Source organism: Phalaenopsis equestris, unplaced genomic scaffold (assembly GCF_001263595.1).
Source record: "Phalaenopsis equestris unplaced genomic scaffold, ASM126359v1 Scaffold215404, whole genome shotgun sequence".
In the NCBI taxonomy this organism is placed as follows: Eukaryota; Viridiplantae; Streptophyta; class Magnoliopsida; order Asparagales; family Orchidaceae; genus Phalaenopsis; species Phalaenopsis equestris.
The window spans coordinates 40,750-55,902 of record NW_018234107.1 but is presented as its reverse complement, the minus strand read 5'-3'; the positions used below and the strand labels follow the sequence as shown (position 1 = coordinate 55,902).

The 15,153-nt window shown below is 31.8% G+C and overlaps 1 protein-coding gene across 2 annotated transcripts in view; it reads right to left on the bottom strand.

Annotated features, from left to right (window-relative positions):
* Positions 1–1,214: 1,214 nt before the first annotated feature.
* Positions 1,215–15,153, bottom strand: part of LOC110037116 (UPF0047 protein YjbQ-like) — a 42,652-nt gene continuing 28,713 nt past the window's right edge. The window contains exons 5-7 of one of the 2 annotated variants that reach the window (XM_020741697.1): positions 9,998–10,052; positions 9,879–9,921; positions 1,215–1,472 (exon numbers count right to left, since the gene is read on the bottom strand). In XM_020741697.1, coding sequence (XP_020597356.1) covers positions 1,395–1,472; positions 9,879–9,921; positions 9,998–10,052 — 176 coding nt within the window. In that variant the 3' untranslated portion in view covers positions 1,215–1,394. Of the gene's footprint in view, positions 1,473–9,878; positions 9,922–9,997; positions 10,053–15,153 lie in introns of those variants that run through there. The other variant, XR_002295292.1, reaches the window with a different exon arrangement.

Sequence of the window (15,153 nt, the reverse complement as noted above, 5' to 3'; positions counted from 1 at the left end):
TAAATCTATGTTAATTATCAAAACCATTTTTTATTTATTATATTTTGATATTAAATATACTTACCAAGCCAAGTAAGAAAAAAAGTTCATGATACAATAACTTCCTCATAAGAGAAAAAGTTGATGCTGAAAGAACTATCCACTTTGACTACATGAGAAGCCTAACCAACAAACTAAAATAGCTCTTCTTTGACTTTTTTTTTTCGATATAATAACGCAAAATGCACGCATTCTCAGACCCAAAATACCTTTTATGATCGTTTGAAGCCAAGCCAACTTGTTATTATAAATCAATTGGGATAGTTATAATCAAAATTAGTATTGAGAATTATAAAATGTGTCTTCTATTATAAAAATAACTATAAAATTAATCTAACTTCATTGCAATAAGTTGAAAATTAAAACAACTCCAATTAGCTTTACAATAAATCACTTGTTGTAAATATACCAAATACAGTCGTATATCATAACGATCAGGCTTAAGCCCTTCTGAATTTAGGCTTTAGGGTTTAGAGTAGAGATGAAAAATCTAACAACGCCCATATAAAAATAATTACTTTTCTTACATAATATCTTCTTATGTTTCAAAAATCAGTCCTAATAATTTATTTAAAGTATAAAGGTTACTCCCCCTCTTTATGTAGCGCCAAGTTCCATGATATGAACTTGAAATAATAACCGTTTAAAATGATAATTATAATTGTCTTTAACAAAAGTTTTCACAAAGATGATGGTCAACCATTAAAGGAGAAAAAAAAATTAGCCAGTATTATGGCCTTATATAGCATTAATAAATTGCTTATAGCAAACAAGGTGCTATGCAATTCTAAATTCTCTCTAAAAAAAATTATGATAAACAAAAGCGGATAAATTCTCATGATACTTCAAAGAAAATCAAGTAAAATTCCTTCAAGAATATCACAGGAAATCTTCATAATTGTTCTAAATGCCTACGCAAATATTCAATAAAGATGATCAGTTGTCTCTTGATCAACAACAAGATATTAATATAATGGTGTAAGAATATACCGATTAAAGGACAAAAATGTTAAGGAAAATAAACTTATAATTTACCAACATTACAACATTTATTAGTGGGAAAAGTAAAGGAGAGTCCATAATCAAAACAGAATTTGCAAGTAAAAAATCCATACTTTTCTAAGCGTAAATTACTTTACACAAAAAAAGATTGGTAAGAAAAAAAAGAACCAATGTAAATTGTTTATTGAACTTATGCCTTGATTTTAAAAGCTTCAATAGCTTGGCTAACGTTCGAGAACATTTCTTCATGAAAAAGGATGACTAAACTTGACACGAAAATATAAATGGCAGAAATAAAAATAACACAAGTCCTGTTTGCATCATCATTGTTTATTGCATTAAAGCTCCATAAATTAAACACTCATCCCATTAAGCGTAACAACGATTTTCCGTGAGGAAGCATGATCCCTGTGCTCACACAACCATATACCCTGAGGTACAAAAAGCAGAGAAGTCAATTATCAAAATAATATATCTATCTATATATATATATATATATAGAAGAAGAACTCAAAATCGATAATCGCTTTATGAAAATTCTGAAATGGACAATGGATTTTGATCCTAAATTAAAATCTCCTATTATCCCGGTTTGATGAAGCAATATTAAGAAAGATCTGATGTACACGCCACCATTCTGGCCTGATCGGTCCCAATCTGCAATATCACCGGACAGCCCATCGGCCCCAATCCAAAATAATTTTTTTTTACGTTTACAAGTTAGTAGTAGTAAGGTTTTAATAGGAGTTTAGGGCATCCAATCCAATTTTATTATCTTAATGATTTATACATTTAATTGCAGAAGTTTATCTAAAAAATGCTAAGTCGAATTTTCACATTATTAACTTATGTAGAGTTTGAGAACATAATAGAAATCGACGATATAGATTTTAACTTTTGTTTAACTAGAGTTTGTATGTGAAATAAGATACATCTTATCACATATCTCACATATAAATGTAAACATTTTTATTAATAGTATAAATGCAAATATTTTGATTAATAGTTGGTTTTTTGGTGGAATGCATCATGAAACTTAAAACTTAGTATTATCTGTGTTGAATGTGCTAATCAATTGGTGATTAAATTTATTAAATTTTGGGTACAGATAAGGGCAAAATCATTGAATCATCAACTACAAAATTGTCTCTAATTGATCATAGTAATTTTTTTATGATTTAATGTGCGATGCCTTTAATATGTAATTGATTTTAATTCTTTTTAACCTTGGGTTTTTTGAACAACATGTGCTGAAGTAAATATTCAACATTATGATCTATATATTGGATTTTTTATGGCTTATTTAGTAGGGTATGCCCCTTGCTACTTGTAAGAATGTTTTATTTTTGAAAATTTATTGTGCCATGTGATTATTTATTTATAGTATTTTGCATGATTTTTTTAACATAATATGTTAGTTAGCTTTGCCATATTATTTGTTGTAAATATACTAAAAATTTATATATATTATTGTGATTGCTATGAAATACCCACTACTTTATAACAATGAATTATGTCATTGCGTATCTAAATTAGATCATGTTATAAGCCTTATTAATAACCTTCATTATAATAAAAAATTTATATGATACATCATACGTATATTGTAGGTATTATATTATGAACATTGGTACGTCAGATTAGCAGATCCACAAAGTGATAACTCTTATGAGAAATCATCAGATTTTTATTGAAATGATGTCTACCTTTCCTAGTTTCAAAAAGTTGTGTGTGTGTGTTTGTAGATATAGATATAGAAAGAGATAGAGATAGATAGATACATCTCTAGAGAGAGAGAGAAAGAGAGAGAGAGAGTATTATATGACTGATGAGTTTTTAATAGAAAACTATAGTACACATGCAAGAGGATATTTTTACATTTGGATAAAATAATTATTGGTTCATGTACATTATTCTTCATGAATTCTATTATATGATGAGCACAATAAAATTATCTTTATCTTTTGAAAATCATTTCTTTTAGAATTTGTCTATAAATGTTATAATACAGTATTTACTTTTCCTTCTGTTGCTTTTTTTCTCATATTTATGTCTATACCTTGCAATATCTATTTTACTCGAAGTTTCACCTACAAAATTTGTTTCTTATAAACTCGTACATCTTGCTTTATAATTTTCAGATTATAATACACGCATCATATGGAAAAGCTTGTAAGCCCATACTGCACGTATAGAATTGAAGGTGTTAAAAATTTGAACTCCTGAGTTGATTAAATAGTGCATTTATATTTTATTTACATTCTGGTGAATCTTAGTATGCATTACTGGATTTAGTGCTTTGATGAACTTATAGTATGCCTAGCCACTTTCTACAAGTACAAGGAATTGTTCATAGATGTTTTGACATGGCCAACAAAGCAGATCTAGCTCAGCTGAGAAAATGAAAAAGTCGGATATGCTATAAGGAAAAAGTTAAAACTTGAACTCACCCGAGAAGGCAGCTCCAACAGTGGAAATGATGGAAAAATCCTCACACTTGACAATTATCACAGATAAGGAGGCCGAGGTGCTAACCAAGATGGTGAGTTTACAAAAAAAAAATTTATATATTTCCAAAGGTGCCATAAAGATACAATGTACTTTTTATCTTAAGGCACCTGCATCAACTGAGCCTATTCCTAAAATTAGAATAACCATAGAGGCGAAGGGGCCGTTCATCACAAAATTAATAGTAGCGCTTAATTCATTTTTAAATTCTGAATTTGTTTCACTTCTAATTCAACTTTCATTTTATTAAAAGAATTGTAGAATATTTTTTAAAATTTCTAGGTGATGACCAGTATCAAGTTGGAATCAATCCCATTGCAACTACTGGTAAGGACCCGGCTAAATACAAGGTGTTGGTCACCTCAACGCTAGATTCTCCAATAATGAGAAGATGCTCACTCAGATATCATTCCTTTAAACAAGAATGACAGTGACTCATGAATGAGTACTGTTTTGGAAGTTTGTCCTAAAGTGGAGAGCAATAATGTAGGGAGCTTTAATTGTGAACACTTAAGGATTGAAGTCGGTCGTTCTTGTCCATAATGCTTATGACGCTTTAAGGTTAACTAAGTTTCTTGTTGGAGGTAATATCATGTTGCGCCAACATCTACCCACGTATATTCTAGCCGACCTTATTATTCAATTTTTCAATGTATTTCCTAGTGGTAACTCAAATGAACAACCAAGTTGTCCTTAAAATGTACGAAATTTTTTACGTTTTTTAAATTTTTATTTGACTAAATAGACCACATATCATGATGGAATCATGGGATCTTGATAAATTTGTTATCATTTCCTCCACCATCCACTCAAAACTCATGGTAATAGTTTACATAATTTTAAATTTTAAATTTGTTGCTAATATATGCTAATTTTGAATACTTAAATGCCTAATGACTAGCCTTAATAGAAAATAATATCCTGTTATTGGGAAAGATAATTAACCATAAAGGTTTAGGTTTATAAAAACCTTGAATCCCAAATCATAAAAGTCCTCACAAAATGAAGGTGAAATTTCTGGGTAGTGTCTTATCTAAATATCTCATCTCCCTTCATAAAATTTGACCTGGAACCTCAAAGTAAACTACCTCATCCTCATTTCATTTCATTTTATTTTTCATTCTTTTTGAGTGAGGCCGGGGTGATCAAATTTTCGAACACCAACATTCACTTAACATCTTGAAACCAAAAAAAAAAAACTTCCACAATACATCGTGACAAGAAACCAAACTGACTCTCCAAAAACTAATATAATTTTTTCAAGACTATAATCCATCATTATTACAATAACCATCGTAAGGCATAAGTTTTATTCCTCTAATTAGAAGTCTTCCAGATTTCTTTGACAAATTTTATAAACTAAATCACAATTATAATCCTCCTAATTTTAATAAATTTCTAATTTGAACCAAAAGTATTACCTTTAAACATCTACTTCAAAACTTACTTTATTTTATTTAGAAAAATAATAATTATATTATTCAGTATGCTCTTCCAAGATAATTTTCCCTTAAAACTTTCAATTTTTTAATTTCTCAAAATAATATTTCTTTTAATTTTTATTGATGTCATCATCGTTAAACGAGATGCTATTCTCTTCACTTATAATACAATCAACTACATCAAAATCTATACATATCTCATCTTTTGTCTTAGTTTTCTATATATCACATTTTATAGCTTTTACTTTCCTTGAATGCTTTTTCCAAGAAAGATAGCTATGTTAAAACATTATAAGCCTCAAAAGTATTCATTTTTTTTCACCCATTGAAGTTTTTATATGTTTTTTTTAAAAGACTTTTGTACCACTCACTTTATCACTTGTCTCCTTGCTAGTTATGACCTATTTATAGGCTATGCTAAAACTATAATACTAATCTTCTCAATGAAAAAAGGAAGCCATTTTCCCCCACATTAAGTTTGGCTCAACTAAATATTTCTACTTTGCCTCCCTTAATAACCTATCTTCAAAGATCATTGATTTCTTACATTTTAAATTCAACCACCTAACCTTCTAGCAATAGTTTCTTTTGATTATTTGTTAACCCTCTTAAAATATAATTCCATTATTATACTCTGTATTGACGGTCAAACTCTAACTTAGAACTGCATTACAATATTTACAAGTGGATTAATTCCAACTTAATATTAAGAAATTTATATGTAATTTGGTGGGTCCAATTTTGTGAATAAATAACTATTTTGGTCATTTTTTAAAGTATGTGCTCATTATTCCATGATACTAAAACTACTGCAAAATCAATTATAGCTACTCCTAAGGCATTTCTTCTCCTAGTACATAATCACCATAAATGCTTCCATAGGCCATCCTTCCATAACTCACAAGTACATTAACTCATCTCCAGCTACACTCTTTTTCTTCTTAAGTATACATCATAGTAGTTTATCAACTCTTCACAAAATTGACCTTTTAAATTATTTTGGACTCCAACATAACGAGCATAATCACTAATCGCAATCATAATGTAAGCACCAATAATATATTAATGCCAATCATAATATCACTAGACCTATTTACTCCACTAATTACATTTCAGCTCCTTATCCACTATCATGTCTCTAGCATCAGCAACAAAAGCAATGGTGCTCTTCACAAGGATATCCTCATCTATAATTGAACATTAGAGAATTAGGTGCAAGAAAACATAAAGATAAAGATGATAAAAATCTATAAAATAAAAGCATCAAAAAGAAAATGCCAATTTTAATTTGGATGTCATTCTACTATATTTCTTCCCTTTTGTATGTGCTTCTCTAACTCTATTCTAGGATGCCATGGTTCCTTCCTCAAATGCCTCCATTGGTACTATCAACATTCCCCTGACGTGCAATGTTGGGAGCTTTTAATATCAATTCCTCCGATCTCCACATCCTATCGTGGCAAGTTCACAGTCAACAAGTCTATATTTGCTCAGATCAAGCAAGCACTTATGATGCCCTGCATAAGTCTCTGGTATACTTTTATTATTTAAAAAAATGGCTTAAAATCCCCCTTAGGAATCTCTTCTTTCTCATGCTTCAAATACATTAAATTAGCAGGTTCACCATGCATTTGCAAAATCATTCAAAGAAGCGCGCTTATGCATTTCATCCTTCTCTCAAGCTTTTATTTTCCGGGCTCCCTATACTTACTAGTTGGGTGAAATTTTTAATGTTTTCTAATAGGAAGTTGAAGCCTAATTGGCCTCATTTGAAGTCAATCGGATTAAAAAGTTTAAGTTTTCTTTCTACCATCGATCCCTGGCCAAGATTCATGAGTTATTAAGACATTTAAGTCTTGTGGGTTTATATTCTCAAGCGCTTGTTGACGACAAGAATAATCACACGACTTTTGAACCCCTATTAATCAATTATCCCATGCGTCTTTTCGAATAAGCATTAGTCTTTGATACTAAAAATAAACCTACACTGTCATAAATTTGATTTCTTCCTCCAACTTTTCAGTGCATTTGAATAACCTTCAAACCCTTCAGGGTTTTTTCTCTATTTTTAATAGAAAACTTAAATTCATCAAGCAACAACAGCCCCCTTGATATTTGGTTGTCATAAAAAAAAATTAAAAATACAGCAACAACAAAAAATAATAATAATAATAATAATCAATATTTGCAAAACAAATTCTAATGGTCACAATAAAAAGAACACTGGCCAATAAATGAAAGGATTGCATTAGTAATGATTGGGCATACTAAGGAACCAACCAATCAACACAAGCAAAATCAAGTCAACTCAGGTGCAAATGATAATCTTAAGTGTAGCTATATCAACAATCCTAGTGACTGTCACAATTCCGGAAAAAGTCAACCTTAAAATGCGAACCAAACAGTAAAGCACAGGCCTAAATTCTTAAAGGAGGTTTCAAGGTACATTCAAAGAGGAGGAATCCTAAATATCTAGAGCAAATGGTATAACCAAATGTTCAAATTCAACCTCCAAACTAGTTATTGGATGATCCTCCTTCAACTGATTAAATCTGTATTCAAAACTTGAAACTAGGATTAGACTCTCCTTTTGAACTGCAAGCCATATGACTGCCCTTGCTAGCGCCATGGAATTGGTCACTGCATTCATTAGTACTATTATTGCAGCTAATCCAACAAATATTGAAAAATCCCAGCTTCCTCCAATTTGAGAATAAAGATGAAAGTGTTTAACAGCAATTTCCTACTTCAAATGGGAGAATTAACATTATTACTTTAGCTAATGAGAGTTTTCTAATAATAATTACTAAAAAATGCAGGAATCAGGAGAAAATCTATCGCCACTCCTCTAAAAAATGATCCAAATGTGTACTTTTCTAATTTTGATGATCCATAAGATGCTTCATCCTTGATTTTGAGCTATTGTAAGTTTCTTTCTTTTAAAAAATTTATTACAACCACTCTTGTTACACTCATGTCATTATCTTGTTATAATATTTTGCATTGAGAAAAAAAGGCAAAAGATGGGAATGGCAATCTAAAGTATGGCACAAAACTATTTATAGATCAAAGACCCCAATGTACAAAAAATAAAGTTAATCCTGAGGCAAATATCATTCATGAATTACGTAACAACCATAACAGTTTTATTCTTAAATATACAAGTCAAAAAGTACGTAATAAATGAAAAATGCAAAAGGATCAGCAATGAAAAAAGAAATCAGATTGCAAAATGCAATATAAAATTACACCTACTATGATTAACCAGTAATAAAAATATAAACTCAGTATTAATTTCTGATATAACTGCAAATTCATGGAAATGGTGTCAAATTCATTTTTCTAAGCACCATAACTGTCAAAGAGTGGAATGACACCAAAGTCAAAAGAAAAGCTATACATTAACTCCCGATGAATCAGTTACCAAAATTAACTGATGAATCCGTCGACAAATTGATGTAATAAAATAGCGATTTCGAAAAATTTATCCTTTCTCCCGCTAACTAGTTGATCTAGATTTTATATCCAATATCAGCTATTCAAAGCAGAGATGCAAATTTATTCAATGATCCATGCAGCAAATGCAATTGGAAGTTAAAGAGAATAAATAGGATTAGCAAAACTCTTTCAACATAATCTAAGAACTTAGAAGATCCAAGGACTACTTTTCCATTCTATTTGAATTGTAAAAAAACAACATTATTAAAGCACTTTCCTAACGATGGCCTCTTCCCTGGACACCTGGTGAAGAGAAAAATCGCATTGGATAGGTGGAGCGCTATTAGCATACTACTACCGAGAAAGAATAGAAACAATCTGAAAAAATAACGAGGTAAATCATGGTAGCATTAATGAGCCATTGTTGCAGAAAACTTCCAGAAACAAGCTTAACTACAATCAAAGCCTCACTAGTAATCATTTCTGGCAAGCCTTAAACTTGGCAAAACAAAATTATGAGAACCTAGACTGATCAGCACGGCCAATCGTAGTTTTTCAGTCAATAAATTGGAAAACTTAAATCAACCAAAATAGTTTCGTGGTTTTATCCAAATAATTGGCTATTTCAGTACCACTATTTGACAATAAAGCCCAACAATTTACGCCTCCTGGTCTTCACAATGCTAATAAATTTAGTCCTTCACTCTTCTTCAATGCCTCACCCCTGGCTTTCCCATGAAACTGTACTCCCCACCAGTGCGGAGGCCACTAACACAGCCACTTCAGAAATGCTATTCCCAAGTTCCTCGCAGTCCCCTTTACCTCATCTAAGATAATCAGCCATTATCTTTTCCACATATCTCATCTTAAATGTTAATATCTATGCCCTTAATACATCTAGCCTAAACAAGTTCTCTAAAATATCCTTCTACAATTGCCTTAATTATTTTATATTCCTAAATTTCTTTTTGTCTAATCACATAGCCTACACTAGAAATCATCAAAAGAAGTTTCTATAAGATTATTGTTTTATGAAAAACAAGTAACTTCCAATCCTAAAAATGAGAATTATTAAAAGGGTTAATTATTAATTAAGAACATGCTTCTTTGCTGTAATAATCTAGTTGCTTCCCACTTTAAATGAAGTCTCCTAATATACAACAAATTCTTTGGACACTTCCAAACTTCTATATTGAGCCTACTAAAACAAAGGCTAGTTTATTCAACATCAAATATGGTTTCAACTTAGCAACATGCTACATAAGATTAACAACCCAGTGAATGTGCAAGAATATTGTATTAGCATCAGCAAGCAATTCTTCTTATTCTTTACAAATAATTTTTCAGATGCAGTGCCATCAAAGTTTTTATATTAAATTATCAGAAAATTGGCATTATTTAGACTACCTCTACAAATAGGATAATGAATATTACAAGCTTTGGTAATACCTGCCAGGTTCCCAGATTAAGATGACCATCAGTAACAGGAATCCTGGAGAGGAACAGCCTTAGGAAGCTGATAGTGCAATACCACTAAAAGTTTGCAAAAAACACTAAAATCTACATACGTGAGGGCACAGCCAAACATTGATGATTTAATATGTGCTGGCATATCATCAGGGCCTACAGAAAAGGTAATTCAGCAGAAGTCACGATTAAACCATCATTTATGAGAACCAAAAAAATAATATATGAGAATCAAAAAAGAAAAACCATTAGTACTTCTATTAACTTTTAGATACGAGCAATTTCGAACGTAAGAAAAAAAGAGATCAATAATCTACCAACTAAACAACAATAACTTCTAAACAGATCCAAATTTTGAGGACCATAATTAAATTGGTCGGCACACATCAAAAGTCATCCAATGCTGTTAGAAAAGAAAGACAATAAGTCATATGGAACATTAGTCTTAAGCAAAAGAAGCTAACATCTATCTAGTAAACTAAAACAAAATTATTAATGAATGACTGGCGTCCAGAGATGAAATAAATTGAGTGATTTTAAAAAAAAATTTAAAATGACTTTAAAAAAATATTAAATAAAAATTTATTTTGATTAAAATTTAAATTAAACTCAAGATTGCAATACTAAATGATTTTCAAGCAAAAATTAAGTAGTATTAAATGAGAACAAGCACGGTGCAAAAATATAAAATACAAAAAAAAAAAGTATAATTTTTTACATGGTTCAACTCAAACCAACCCCTGGGCCTATGTCCACAGAACCAAACTCCAGAGCAAGAAAACCACTAAAAGATACAATAAGTTGTAATGTATACGTACTATTAATAACCCCGCTGTGTTACAAAACTAATAATAAAATTAACATAAAGCCAAATGTCCCAAAAAAAAAATGTATAACTTCTGACAATATAAAGTTTTCCAAAATCTACGTCATGAAAAATTTAAAAATAAAAGTGATTTCACAACAATTCCAAATAAGCTACATCCAAAACACAAATTAAGTTCAAAATTTTATAAGCTCAGAATGATGATTTTCAAATCCTTAAATCATAATAATTTTAAGCAAGTTATAACAATAGTGATAATTTTACATTTCAAATCACAAAAAATCAAAGGAACTCAAGTTTCTAGTTACAAAATGTATGAACATAAATTTAAAAGATACACAATGTATGATTATAATTTTAAAAGATATGAAAATGCAATTCAAACTGAAATGAACTTTTTAAACAACTTACTATAACATGTTTTTTATATGAGATAAGTCAAATAACTCGAGTCTGTTGTTAGAAGGTGTGAACGATTTAGATATCTCGGGTCTGTTGTTCAAAGTGATGGTAATATAGATGGGGATGTTAATAGTAGAATTCAAATTGGTTGCTTGAAGTGGAGGAATGCTTCAGGCCATTTTGTGATAGAAAAGTACCGCTTAGACTGAAAGGAAAATTTTATAGGACGGTGGTGAAACCTGCAATGCTTTATGGCGCTAAATGTTGGCCTTTAAAAGAGAAGCACAATACTAAGTTAAGTGTTGCCGAGATGAGAATGATTAGGTGGATGAGTGGCTTTCACTTAGAGACAAAATGCGAAATGAATATATCCGTGATCGGGTTGATGTAGGTCTTGTGACGGACATAATAAGAAAAAATCTGTCTTAGATGGTTTGGTCAGATTAAGCGTCGACCATCTGATGATCTGACTAGGAGAGTAGATGTTCTATATTTGACTTGTGTTAAGAAAGGGAGAGGTAGACCTCGGAAGACTTGGGCTTATTATATAAAAAAAGATGTTAATTTATTAGAACTAAAAGAAAATATGACACTAAATAGGACGCAATGGAGAAAAAGGATTCATGTTGCCGACCCCACATAGTGAGATTAAGTTTTTGTTGTTGTTGTATAAGTCAAATAACATAAGAGCCTAAGAATAATATAAGATAATTCTTTTAATAACACAAAATAGTTTCAGATTTATGTACCATCATTAGAAATTAAGTTTAAAAAGTTTTGTAGCAAAAAAAATCATGAATCAAATGAAGAAGTCGTTGACAGGATCAACCAAACCCTTCTCTTCACCAAATAGCATTCAAATTTATGCCAATAGATCACCGAAATAAACTTGAAAAAATTACTTTGAGGAGAAAAAAAAAATTAAATATTTTTGGACCAATAAAAGGCTTAAAGCGAGAGGAAATTTCAAGTCAAGTGATCCAGCATAGTCACGGGAAAGTGCGGCGTGACCATGCTGTCAAGCATTTAAGCTTCCTAACTGACCTTTTTCACTTCATTTCCTCCGCATCCTTCAGTTGAACACCCTCATGGCAACCTCCCTAGCACCCAGGAACCCTTGCCAAATCCAACCAAAGTCGAGTAGATCCAACAAGGAACTTTAGAATTTAGTGAGTCTTCCTTTGAAAATCCAATTTTTCTCCAACCTCTTCGTAAATCTTGCACATTGTCCGATCACATTTCACTTTTTGCCAAAAATTCTTTATCTCATGTGAGGCACACTTCAATTTTCTTCGTCCAGCTAGTTTGAGCCGACATTTTCTTTAAATCATGGCTCTGAAAACTAAGGGAAAGGGGACCAGATTCATAAGTTATGTTGCCTCACAGAAGTATAAATACGTTCTGGTGCCGAAAAAATTGATTCCAGAACAAGTATTTCAAATGCCCAAGGAGATGATTGTTGCAGAAATTGAGACACGTGGGTGGAGTTTTTGTTACCTTGTCGACCCCGCAATTGTCTCCCTGATCCGCGAGTTCTACGCAAATGCAAAAGAATCTGTGGACAAGCAGGCTTTCGTGCGAGGGAAACTTGTTCCTTTTGACCCATCCACAATAAACAACCTCTTTAGTCTCTCTGATTTACCCAAGTGCAATTTTGAACGCTTTCTTGCTCTTGACTGTTAGGAGATTATTGCCTTCCTAACTAACAGCACCGGTCAGTGGAAGGTCCGTATTTGGGATGAGGGAGAGAATCTTGTGAATTTTTCCTTAACTTATTTAAATCTCATCTTACCTTTCTAACACTATTTAATTGTAGTCCGTCATCTTCCCACCACTAGTCTAAGTGATTTTACTAGGAATTGGGTGGTTCAAAATTTCTGTATCCAGACGGATAGGTCCATACACTACAAGAATTAAGCAAATTTGCGTCGGTCAAATCGGACGCAAATCAAAAGTTAATCTGACGACATTCGAGGATTATCGTCAAATTTGCGTCGAATTTTTTTCGTGGGTAATTCAATGGTCGGTAATATTAATTATGTCAATTTTGCATCAAAATATTTCAGCGCAAATAATTAGCACTTTTTTGCGTCGCCGCAATGAATTTCGCATCAAAAAATATCAGATGATAAAGAATATCGTAGGATTATTATCAAGTTTGTGGCAAATAATATCAATGAAAATATGTCAGATTTTTCGACGCAAAACGGACGTAAATATGAAGCAAAACTTAAAAATAGAAAAAAAAATTCAATACATCAATTACATTTCTACAACCTGCACACAACATTTGATCCAGTCATATCACAGATCAAAGCTCAAGTCTCATTAATGAAAAGGTAGATACTATCACAAATCTAAATTATCAAAAATTTACATCTATATCCTCAATATAAGTTCAAACATTTCAGAAATAAAAATAACATTAAAACTCCTCATCCTCCTCCTCGACTACAGTCACCGTTCTCTTGCGTCAGCGATCTTCCATAATCTTCGTCATGCGTACAATACTCCAATCAATTCTTTTTTGGCATTCACGCATATGACGAACCACCTTATTCATAACATCGACCTGCCAGGTAAGCTCTGCAGTATTTGGGTGTGACAGGTGTCGGTCAATTTTTTGATTTGAAAATAATTTTTTAAAATTTTATTTAAATATAAAAGGCATATATTTTGATTTTGAAAGTAGCGTGTTTTAAATTTCGAAAAATGAGACCAAATGGGTCCCATTCGTCCATTAGTTTGCATATTCATGCCCGATACCGTGAATACTACACATTTTTGAAAGATGAGTGTATATCCCGGTAAGAGACTCAATCATGCAAACTAAAAGATTTGTGACATCCGTTTGGTCTGTAAACTTTTTATATGTGACCTACAAGTTCCTTATCTAATACAGAGATTAAAGAGGGTTTATTTTACTTGGGTTTCAAGTTCCCTATAGAAGCAAGCCCCTATAGTTAATTATATCTCAAATGACTGGGGTCACTTGAGAAAACTCTCGATAATGATCAGAGGTACTAGTCTTTAAGATTTCAAGGTTTAGGTCTTTACTGTAGGACATGGAAAAACAAGTGGGAGTGGCTCAAATAGAAACCATTATTTTCAGGAGTCTAAAGAAAGGAAAAGGTAAGGGGTGTCACAGATCCTGAGGGGGAACCTCAGTGTCTTCCCAAACTATCCTAATGTGTGGCTGAGTTTCGGAGACTATGTTATTCAAATGTTCAATCCTGCCAATTTTATTATTAGGGACGTACACTTGCATAATAATTGATTATGCAAATAACCCGCAGAGATAGAAGAGTTTACGTCGTGCCAAACGACAACTTACGCGGCACAACATGGTTGTACAGGAGCCTAAAGAGAGTGTGAGGATTTACGTTGTATTGAGCGAGCTACCTCGAAGTCCTATAGGTTGTTATTTAGACTATGATGGTTTAGTTGGTGTAGACATGTTTTACTATCTTGAAGATGTCCTTCTACAAGTCCTCTTCGTGTTGCCCACAGCGTACACTTCAAGTTCCTCGTCGAAGTAAGTCTTAAAATCTGAGGTTCAAAAGGTTTTACCAGGTGTGTTATAAAGTTTTGGTTTTGTTGTCATTCAAGCATTATGAGGAGTTAAAGTTGATTAGAGCGACCCCGGTTAGGATCCCACGGTTCCCTCGTTCCGGTACCACTATTTTCTTTTGAATTTAATTAGTTTAAACGAGTTGTTAAACTTATTTAAACTAGGGAGATCTCGTTAACAATCGTGTGTTACCTCATCCGAAGGACTCCCGTAAATTCAAAAGTACGTGTTATATTTTTGTTTTGTTTTTTTATTTTTTTTTGTTTTGAAAATGTTGTTGAAATTTAAAAAAAACTATTTTGTTTTGAAAATGTTGTTGAATTTTTGAAAAAATTGTTTTGTTTTGAAAATGAAATCGCAACTAGGCATGCATGATACATTAAAGCAAGAGTAAATTACGGTGATAAAATGACCATAAATAAAATGTACATTGGTACCTAGCGTATATGCTGTTGTTG